Consider the following 11,446-nt stretch of genomic DNA (forward strand, 5'->3'; position numbering starts at 1 on the left):
CTTTCCAGGAAAACATAATTACAAAGTGATAGAAGCCCGCTAAATGCAGAAATTTTGAAAATATATTTTATTATTACTTTGGTTCATCGTTAGCACGACGGGCAAAATGCTTAGCGACATTTCGCCCGTCTTAATGTTCTGAGTTCAAATTCCGCCGAGGTCGACTTTGCCTTTCTTTCTTTGGAGGTCGATAAATGAAGTACCAGTGAAACACTGGGGTCGACGTAATCGACTAGTCCCCTCCCCACAAATTTCAGGCCTTGTGCCTTTGGTAGAAAGGATTATTACTTCAGTTCCCCCTTTTTTTTTTTTTTTTTGTTAAGGCGGTGAGCTGGCAGAATTGTTAGTACACCCGGCAAAATGTTTAGCGGCATTTCGTCCGTCTTCACAGTTTAAATTGTGCTAAGATCGACTTTGCTTTCATCCTTTGGCAGTCAAGAACCAGTCGAGCATTGTAGTCAATTTAATCGATTATTCCCCTCCCCAAAATTTCAAGTTGTGTGCCTATAGTAAAAAGGCTTATTCGGTTTACATATACAACTAATCGTGTCTCACAGTGTAATTGAATACTTAGTAAATCATACAAAATCTGTAATATAATGAATTTTTTTTTATAATACTAATGATTTCAAATTTTGGCACAAGGCCTGCAATTTCGGCAATGGGATTTAGTCGATTACATCAGCCCAGTGTTCAATTGTTACTTATTTTATCGACTCCGAAAAGATGAACGGCTAAGTCAACCTCGACGGAATTTCAACTCAGAATATAAAGACGGACGAAATGTTAAGCATTTTGCTCGACACGCTTATGATTCTGCCAGCTCACCGTCTTTTATGATAATCATGATTTCTTTTATAGAAAAAATCTGTTGTAATGTAAAAATGAAACAATAATATCCAGCTCTTCAAAAAAATGATCTATGAAAGAAAGTGCCATAACTGATATGCACTAATTATTTTGTTTTATGATCAAACAACTATTGAATTGTTAAAGCAAAAGCAACAGAAGTTGAATAGGAAAATATCGTATCGACCGTTTTGTTTATGACATTTTTCGATCTAACGTTCTGTACTGAATTAAGTTTTAACACTTCTCAGTTTTTCAACTCACAAACAACATAAGATTATTAATTAACGTTACGTTTTCTATTGCGGAAATTGTCGAATAATCATTAGGAAAAGTATTCTTTCTAAATGAACGTAAATTGAATGAATGAAATATCTCAGTTTTCCATTTCAAATCTCGGAAAGCTTTTAATGTATTAAGTGCATTGACGTATACAAGAGTTATTTAACAAATTATCGCCTTAGAGAAAGTAAATTACAATTCCTCTTATCAATTTAATCTTTGTGTGGTTGAGAAGATTATTTCGCAACCATGCGGTCTTGGGTTCATTCTGCGCGGCATATAGACTTCTATTACTCTCAGTGATAATCCGCTTACAAAACCAGAAAAGATAATATAATATGTAACTTCAGACGGAAAAATGAATGCAAAATTTATTAACAACTGCATGAAGCAATGACCTAAACTACCCATCCCTACATCAGCACACACAAATATCAAAACAGGTCTAGCCTCACCACACACTCATCCCTCTTCTTTATTAGTACCATTCCTTTCTCTCTTTTTATCACCTATTCTTCTTTACCAAATTCACACAGAACTGCCCACATACTCCAATTAACTTTTTGATTAATGAAAATTGATAAACATCTTTCAGTAACACATTCGCTGCTTCACATTTTAACGCTATATCGATTGATGAAAAGAATGCATAAACTATGATCCACCCGATGTCCATGGGTACTACGGATTGTACTGTAATCATCCCAGGAATACGGACTATGATTGTAAGAAACATGTGATTTATGGAAACGTGTGCAGCGATGCATTAAGATATTTATGAATTCCGTCCATTACTATATTTATCCTACATTATATCGGCACCCCATAAAATAGGAGCTTTTATATACATACCCAAGAACGTTTCCCTAAACGAACTTAAAGAATATATATACTAGCGGCCAAAAGTTTAGAACCACCCTGAAATTTTCTTCTAAAACTAGGAAAATAACAAGCTTTATATCTTTGAAGAATTGGTTTTATTTATTCTATCTTTGCATACAATTATACAATAATTTAATCCAAAATTAACATACCATAATCGCAGATTTAATTGAAGAAAATTCAAATTTGTTTTCATCGAAGAAACCACCACGAGCTTCTATTACTGCAGAGCGGATACTTGAAATTCTTTCTAGTACCTTATAAAAGTATGTTAGTGGAAGTGATTTCCAAGCAGTCTGTAAGCCTTTAAACAATTCTTGCTCATTCTTAAGCATTTCATTTCGAACTTTACGATCAATTTCATCCCAGATTAGTTCAATTGACAAAAGATATGGAGACTGAGAGGGCCAAGTCATAATTTGCAAAATTCCCTTATCTTCCTTTCATTTTAAATAATCTCTGCACAATTTAGAGCTGTGTTCTGGATTATTATTCTGTTGAAAAACAAAATTCTTTCCAATAATGTGACAACCAGAGGGAATTGCATGCTTCTGCAGTATTGAATGATATTTTTTTCTTTCGCATTATGCCTTTAATTTTAATAAGGTCTCCAGCAATCTCGCCACCAAAGCATCCCCAAATCATTACAGATCTGGTTAGTTCCGGACTTGTTTTTCTTCTATTCCTTTTCTTGGACAGGATCAAGTGTTTATTCTCTGCAGTAGATGTTACTCTGGGCCTACCGGATCTTTTTTTGTCAAGATTTGAGCCAGTTTCACCAAGTCATTTAAAGCAATGGTGCACACCATTTTTTGATAGGTTTTTAGCAACATGACGTTCAGAATACCCTTCTTTTGAAACAATTTCAACTTAAGCTCTTTTTTCAATATTAATGTTTGGTCCTTACCATTTTTTAAAACTAGAGTTTACGAGAATAAATTAAAATTATTAGATCTTAATAAATACTGTATGAATTACTTTATCAGCAGAAATTGAATCACAGCCTGAAAATCAAAGAAGAAAATTGGGTTAATGTTTACTCTAGAGCTTGGAATGCGAGACTTGTACACTTTCCTTGTATACTGTCTGTAACTTCTAATTTATGCCCATCATCATGGGTGAATTAGGTTATGTACCAACAATTTTTTACAAAAACTTAGGAACACGTGGTTTCACGGGAAAAGAGCAAAAGAAACTGGCGCGGATTCTCCAACACGAATTATTAGTGGAACAGTGAAGATTTGTAAGACATTCCAGAAATTCTCCATATGAGATTCTTATGTGATTAGATGCACATACTTGGGTGTATGCATCGACATTCAACCAACACACTAGCTCAGCCACATATTCACAAATACCGGGAACTTACTTAACTCAAAATGTCTTGCTGCTTATTTTAGCAATCGGCTTGAACTCTCTCGCGAAGAAATTAATTAAACTCAAAGAAAAATCATGCATACATACATGTTTGGTGAGGCAAACAGAAAACAGAACAAAATACTTGAATTCATATATATTTTTATTATGTATTAGCGACAGACGCAGTGTTAGTGCTGAGAGATAATATTTATGCTCACTTAAATACAGACGTTCTATTAGAACAAACTATACTGCGACATACCATGAGAGAAACTCTCATATTGGCATACTGGTGTGAAATGCACTCTAGTCTATATTACTAGTGGGAAATAAATTCCTGCTACCTCCAGCGCTGAAACCACTGGATCGCATGATTTCGACCTTGTTTGGTTTTGTCAATGATGGACAATCGACAGCAAGAGACAGCAGCGATTCTTCTCCCGACAGCGATTTATTGATTGACAGTGCCAGAACAGGCGCTGGTGTCGCGATTAGCCAGTTAGCTAACTGACTAATCGCGACACTAGTAAGTGGTATTTTCCATGCATCTTGTCAATGTTTTAAGCCGTGATAAGTTCATTGTAACTTTAAGATTTTTTCTCTATTTAATATTCATTCTTTCAAATAAGAACAAACTTGTGATTGAAAGGCTGGAAATATACCTCGTTATATTATTTGTCATTGTTATATTGATTATGGTCGAGCCAATGAAGAAATCCATACTCAACAGCAAGACCTACTTGACACAGCAGTCAAATTACCCCCAAATTATACCCTACTGTCTTCAAAACGAAGAAGTCTTCACGACTGAAGAACATTTGATCATAACTCCGCTCAATTAGTATTGACTTGGGTCTACTTAACAATAGGGGAAATGTAAACAATACATTTTCTACTTTCCATTCCTGCTATATATCACTTTTGGGCCAAAGTTAAAAGTAACACAATAAAATATATGAAAATATAACAGAACTGAATTTTTAAAGTCCTGTTCGTTTCAGAAAACTTACCTATCAAATGTAAACATACTCGATGGCTATCAATGTCGCCAGAACTTCGAAAAAGACGTACACTTATACGCGTTTTTTGCTTATTACTTGGGCATTCTCTTCTTCCTCCCTTTTCTGGTGATGGTGTTTGCCTACAGTAGCAGTTGTCACTCCCTGTGGAAGAGTGCACAAACATCACAAGTGTTGCAAGGCATTCAAACCGTCAGGTAATTACAATTATTACTTATAACTTTTCTTTCTTTGTTTATTTAGATGTATATGTATATACGAGTTCAGATCAATAAGTATCTGGACTGTTGCCATAGTAATGAAACTAAAGCACGCTAAGTGAAGCCGCTTGGCACAGATTGACCTTGAACCCTGCTATGCATGCGCACTAAGCTTCAACGTTCTAGCTCACTCCTGCTGATTACAGCAGTGCTTGGAAAGAAAGTGTGTAGCGTGTGACCCTTACATTCACCATGACAGAGAAAGTTGTCATGGTGATACCTGCTCAGAGGCCTACACAAGGTTGCAGAAAGTGACGGAGAGAGGTGTATGAGCTGCACACAAGTGTACGAGTGATTCAGACGTTTCCAAGATGGCCGAAAATATGTCGGCATTGACGAACGTACTGGGAGACCCGCAACCAGCAGAACTGAGAAAACATCGCAGATGTGCGTGCAGCTGTGAGGGGAAATCGTCGAATCGTCATCCGTGAGTTATCAGAGGATGTACAGATTAGTTACGGTTCAGTCCATTTCCACTGAAGATTTGGGTATGAGACGCGCGTCTGCCAAGTTTGTGCCAAAACTGTTTTTAGCTGACCAAAAAGACACTCGGGTTTCAGTTTCAATCTCCTTGATTGTGTCGAGAACGATAAAAACTCTTTGACAAGATTTGACGCAGATTCTCTGCACAACTTTCTCTGTACTGGTCAATGTGACAATCACACGCTACACACCTTCCATCCAAGCACTGCTGTAAACAGTGGAAATGAGCTAGAACGTTAAAACTTAGTCAAGCGGCTTTACTCTGCGTGCTTTAGCTTCGTTACCACGGCAACAGTCCGGATATTTATTGGTCAGACTTCGTACTATTAATTATAGTGTCATAATAGACAAATTACCAACTGGTTTCACACCAGAAGATGAGAATCATCAGAAATGGTCGAAAGGAATAGTATGGCGTGGCTTTTTGTCACTGGGTCTGAAAGTATCATATCTAGTTTGTGGGTCTTATGGCTGCTGTAAAAGAAAAACACTAGAACGGAATTCGTGAAGAAATCATCCAGGTTAAACGCAAAGAAAAACAATAGTTAATTCACTGGAGTTATGTTCTGTATATTGGTATACAATATATTTACTTATAGGGTAGATGAAAGCTGGATGGGCAGAGGTACAGAGATTGGGAGTGAGGATGGACAATAGGGATGGAGATGGTGGGAGTAAATTTTAAAATCAAGTGTGTATGAGTATTAATATATATCAAGGATGGGTGTAGTAAATATCAATTTCAGACTGCGGTCAAAGGAAACATCAATGGGAGAGGAGAGATCCAATGTTTGTATTTATGTTGAGGCCAACCAGTTTGCTGTGGTATATCGGCGCTCATAAGAGCAGGAACAAAAAATTTCACCTTTAATGTTTATGTTGGTGCCTTACCAATGGTATCGACTAACTCACAGCTAATCAAAACTAATGGCCTTGTGCGTAAATCAGGAAGCACATACATACATACATACATACATACAGACATACATACAGACATACATACATACATAGCGATTGCTCCCTCTTCACGGATGACTGCCATCGTCTTGTGCTTCCACATTGTCAATAACATTTTTGATTATCCGTTCATGTCTTCTCGGCTCTATATTAAATCCCATTGTAGATCTGCATGGAGCTTCCAGCTGTTTAGGTTTACACCGGTCACCAGTCTGCCATCACCGTAGGACTTTCAGTAGATGGCATGTTAAATGGAGTCACCATATAGAGACATCTGTACGACATTGGATTATAGTGATGAACGTTTGTACAATACGAGTACCACTTTCTGAGTTTTTGTGATTAGTACCTAATCGCAGACCGAACAGAGATGACTAGTAATCACGTAAATCTGTGGGTTTTACATAAGAGTGTCTCTCTCCTAGAAAAATACTGTGGCAACAGCTACGGGTCCCTCACTCTCGGTGGTTTTACTGCACGTCCTAACACCAACCAAGCGTATTTCTTTGTCTCCGCACTCGGAAGAATCCATCTAAGTGCGGGCTTAGTTAACCCAAGCTGAGACCCCGGCAGATGTTGTTATTCCGAGTCGGAGTAGACCTGAAAACAATAGTAGCTAAGAAGCAGTTCCACACTATTCAAAACCCTGGAACTCACGAACAAGAGCTCCACTGCCAGTTGTACTTTAAAGTCACACACACACACACACACACACACACACACACACACACACACACACACACACACATATTAAGTTTTACAAAGAAAAGGTTGACAGTGACTTGGAAGTTTCGGTTTCCTCGCAACACTGTAAATCAGAACTGAAATAAAGTTGGTAAAATAAGAATGTAAACGCATCAATAGCGTAGAAAGAGTATGTTTATATTAAGTGTTAGTAACCCACACACACACACACACACACACACACACACACATACACATGGTTTATAGCTCCAATAGAGGTAGAATCAACAAAAAAAAGTACTACATCTAATGAGAGGTTGATATCAATTTAATACACAAGCGAAAGAGCTACAAATAGTTTTATGCTTTTATGTAGAGCCTGAAAGATTGCTTGGAGGTATATCGCGTATTTTATGAATATATCTAGTTAAAGTATGATAAAAGCATAAAACTATTGGTAGGGTAGCTCTTTCTGTTGTGCATTAAATTTATATATATAAGGAGTGAAGTTGAACAAATTAACTGGGTGGAGTTTTTCACTCGCTGCTAGATTACCTCTAGATTTATGTTATATCACTGACGCCTTCCGGTTATTAACACATTTCTTTCTTTTGTTGTAGTGCCGGCGCTGAAGAAACAACGCAAAATACAAAGAAAGGAAATGATTACAAGGGAAGAATGAAGGTATTATAGAAATAAAATTCATTCTTTATTTGATAATATAGATAATTTGGTGTTATATTATATGTAATTTATTATTAGGCGGGGAAATATCAAACGATGCATACATTGTTCAAATGTCGCCCATTTTCTTTTTCAGATCGGTGTTGTATAGAATTAGTTTGAAATTCTAAGTTGATAATCCATTCAGATTTTGATTCATGAGATCATTTTTGTCGTAAACATCAAATGGAGGACGCTTTGCATATTATGTACACATTAGTGCACATACTATGCAATATTTATGTGTATTTATATATGAAGTTTAACTTGTTCTCCCACGCTAAGTAACTAAACAATATGACTTTATAAAGACTTCAATAAAGAATTCGTTATCGGCCAGCTAGAAAAAGGCGGTCAAAGTTCGATCAAATCACACCTTGCTGCTTTGAAAAATAAAAAGTATTCGTGAGAGGATAAAACAGAAGAAAATAGTTTTAAGTGTTCAGTTTGCGACCGACATATAAGTAGGAGCTCTGAGGTGTGTTAGTTAAGATGGACGCCGACAAGTGAGACACACATGGTATGATTATGAGTGCACATATAACTGTCACTCCGTCGGTTACGACGACGAGGGTTCCAGTTGTTCCGATCAACGGAACAGCCTGCTCATGAAATTAACATGCAAATGGCTGAGCGCTCCACAGACACGCGTTCCCTTAACGTAGTTCTCAGGGAGATTCAACGTGACACAGAGTGCGAAAATGCTAGCCCTTTGAAATATAGGTACTACTCTTTTTTGCCAGCTGAGTCAACTGGAGCAGCGTGAAATAAAGTGTCTTTCTCAAGGATACAACTCGTCGCTGGAAATTGAACTCACGTCCTTACGATCGTAAGCCGAATACTCTAACCAATAAATCACGCACTTCACACACACGCACGCACGCACACGCACACTCACACACACACACACACACACAAACTTTAGGATACTTTTTAAATATTTGTGGCTTATTTTCACTTCTCAAGGAAATTTCACTGCAACTTACCGCGGAGAAAAACTTTTCGCTTATGGTAAAATGTAAATACGGCATTATCTGCTCAGTGGCTCCCTCTCTTGGACTCCTAGATGTATTTCTGGCTTGTTATATCTTCCTCAGTAGGAAATACCAAAGAGAAATTATAGTATACTTACATCTTACATAAGCGAGAAGTTTTCTCCATGATAAACTGTGGTGAAAATATGTCACAAATATTTGAACTGACTTTAAAGTGTATTTATTTCTCATCACTGCCCCACGCTACTGCTAATGCATTTGTTCTGACCGGGCGGTTGGCGAGTGTAAATCAGTCACTTGTTCTGTTATAAAGTTACAGTTTCTAATCAGCTCAGGGTTATCTCTCTTTGTTGGTATCTCCTACGAAAGAAGGCATGACAAGCTAGAAATGCATCTAGGAGTCCCAGAGAGGGCGCCAGGCTGATAATACTGTGTTTATACCTTACCATTGGCGAAAGTTTTTTCTCTACAGTAAACTACAGTGAAATTTCCTCTAGAATGAAAATATGTCACATATTTGAACTAACCTAAAGTTTGTCTGCTTATTATCACTATTTGCGCTACAACGAATGTAGGAATTCCTTATATCCTGGTCATATTTCGAGTATTCTCTGAACTTATTATTCTGTGAAGCATTTACTAAGCGAAAAGTGAAACGGCAGATGAAATTGTGATTTCCTTATTTTAACTTCGACCTTTAACCATTATATTTTTTCACTGTGAAACAAAATGTGTGTATATGTACTAAACTTATTACTATGTAAGATAGAATCTAGAATCGGAGGAGAAATGGTAACAAATAACTCAAAGATGATGTTCAAGTTATAAAAATAAAAGTAATGTAAATATAACTTCCGATGTGGGACATGGAAAATTATCGACGTTTCGAGCACAAGTCCTTTGACAGATACTAGTGCTGAGTACTAAAGTCACCAAGGAGAATCATTTGGAAGAGAAGGTCGGGTGAGAAAGATGTATAAGGGTCATGGCAATAATCTTGTCTACTAGAGGTACAAGGTCTAAATAATGTTTTCAAATTTGGCACAAAGTCAGCAATTTTAGGAGCAGGGGCTAAGTAGATTACACCGATCTCAGTACTCGACTGGTATTTATTTTATCGACCACGAAAGGACGAAAGGCAAAGATGGCCTTGACGGCATTTGAACTCAGAACAAAAAAAAAAAGCGGACGAAAAGCGCTCAGCATTTTTGTCGGCGTACTAACGATTCCGCCAGGTCGCCGCTTTAGTTGCGGTAACAATAAATGAAATAGAAAGATAGGTATGTGGTTACTGATAAAAAAAAAACGGAAGTGACTGATGGATAGAAATACGTGGTGTGGTACTTTTTGTAATTAGAGAAATGTAACCAAAATTAATTTTTTAAATTTTTTGAAAATATATTTTCTTTTCAATTTCTTTAAGGTGATCAAGATGATGATTTTAATACTTGTATCATTCATAATATTCTGGGGACCGTCGATGGTGTACCGAATAATTATGGTGAAAACATCCAAAAATAGGCGGCTACTTATTCAAATCTTTGACGGCCTTGTTGTAGTGAACAGCTGTACAAACCCATACATTTTCATGACCATGTCATCGTAAGTATCACATATATATATGTGTGTGTGTGTGCATGTATGTATGTACGTATGTATGCATGTATGTATGTATGTACGTATGTATGAATGTATATATGTACGTATGTATGTAAAAGGCATATTCATAGCCAACATAATGTGGATGTTCTTTTACAACGCCAAATACTACGGTATTTACCTTAAGAGCACCTTCGCCTTGTGGGTAATAAAGAAAGAGCACCTTAAGAGCACTTTACCTTGTGGGTAATAAAGAAATCATTATTCTAAGGCCCTTGTAGTAGTGTCATCTGTGGTGAAAGCATTCAAAAGGGGTTTATATTTTGCGATAAAATATGGCTCTTTGCTAATGCGCTGATTATAGGTTGCATCGTCCCTGAATTAATAGAGAGGAAAAATTCTGAAGTTGGGTTGTTCGTTAGTGGCGCAAATGTCGATATGTTCGCTAAATGCTATTTTCATGTATTCCCAAATACATAAAAATAGCATTTAGTGAACACATCGACATTTGCGCCACTAACGAACAACCCAACTTTAGAATTCAAGGACGATGCAACCTATAATCGGCGCATTAGCTAACAAAGAGTCATATTTTATCGCAAAATATAAACCCCTTTTGAATGCTTCCACCACAGATGACACTACTACAAGGGCCTTAGAATAATACCCACGCAAATATTAAAAGCGATATATTCAGAACAGTCACTACCCATGAATTTATTCAAAACAATTCCAATCACTACTGCTATAACCACGACAGGTCACTTTTAGGTCACTTGACCATTTAAGAAGACTCCACGAACAGTCTGCTACTGTCATACCACTCCCGTCTTCTTCTTCTTCTTCTTCTTCTTCTTCTTCTTCTTCTTCTTCTTCTTCTTCTTCTTCTTCTTCTTCTTCTTCTTCGTCTTCGTCGTCTCCTTCCTGGGCTACTGCTGCTTAAACAATCAAAAACCAGAACCAACATCCCTCATGTTGTATTTCCTTCGGAGGACTCGCAGAGATAACACAACGAGTTCTACAATTTAATTATTACATTTATTATTCAATTACATACAAAGAACGCACTCACCCAATGTTCGTTATGAATAAACAAGAATCATGTCCGCCATATATATCAATGACATTTTACTACGACAGTCACACAAGACAACAACAATGAAACAATGAACTCAGACGAACCACAGTGACACACGGAACGTCAGACGAATTACATATCTAACAGTCCATATAACACCTCCCCACTGAAATTGATGCTACACAAGAAGTATCAACAGCAAAGTCTCTCTTGGGTTTTACGGGTTCTCTTGGACCGTCTTGGGTTGTCTAGTCCATACTCTGGAACGGGTAACAT

The 11,446-nt window shown here is 37.1% G+C and overlaps 1 protein-coding gene across 2 annotated transcripts in view; it reads left to right on the forward strand.

Annotated features, from left to right (window-relative positions):
• LOC106874651 (QRFP-like peptide receptor) overlaps positions 1-11,446 on the forward strand; it is a 55,556-nt gene that overhangs the window by 39,883 nt on the left and 4,227 nt on the right. For both annotated transcript variants that reach the window (XM_052969716.1, XM_014922445.2), the window contains exons 7-9: positions 4,374-4,588; positions 7,396-7,459; positions 9,917-10,095. In XM_052969716.1, the coding sequence (XP_052825676.1) occupies positions 4,374-4,588; positions 7,396-7,459; positions 9,917-10,095 (458 nt within the window). The remainder of the gene's footprint in view (positions 1-4,373; positions 4,589-7,395; positions 7,460-9,916; positions 10,096-11,446) is intronic.

This window comes from Octopus bimaculoides, chromosome 7 (genome assembly GCF_001194135.2).
Source record: "Octopus bimaculoides isolate UCB-OBI-ISO-001 chromosome 7, ASM119413v2, whole genome shotgun sequence".
In the NCBI taxonomy this organism is placed as follows: Eukaryota; Metazoa; Mollusca; class Cephalopoda; order Octopoda; family Octopodidae; genus Octopus; species Octopus bimaculoides.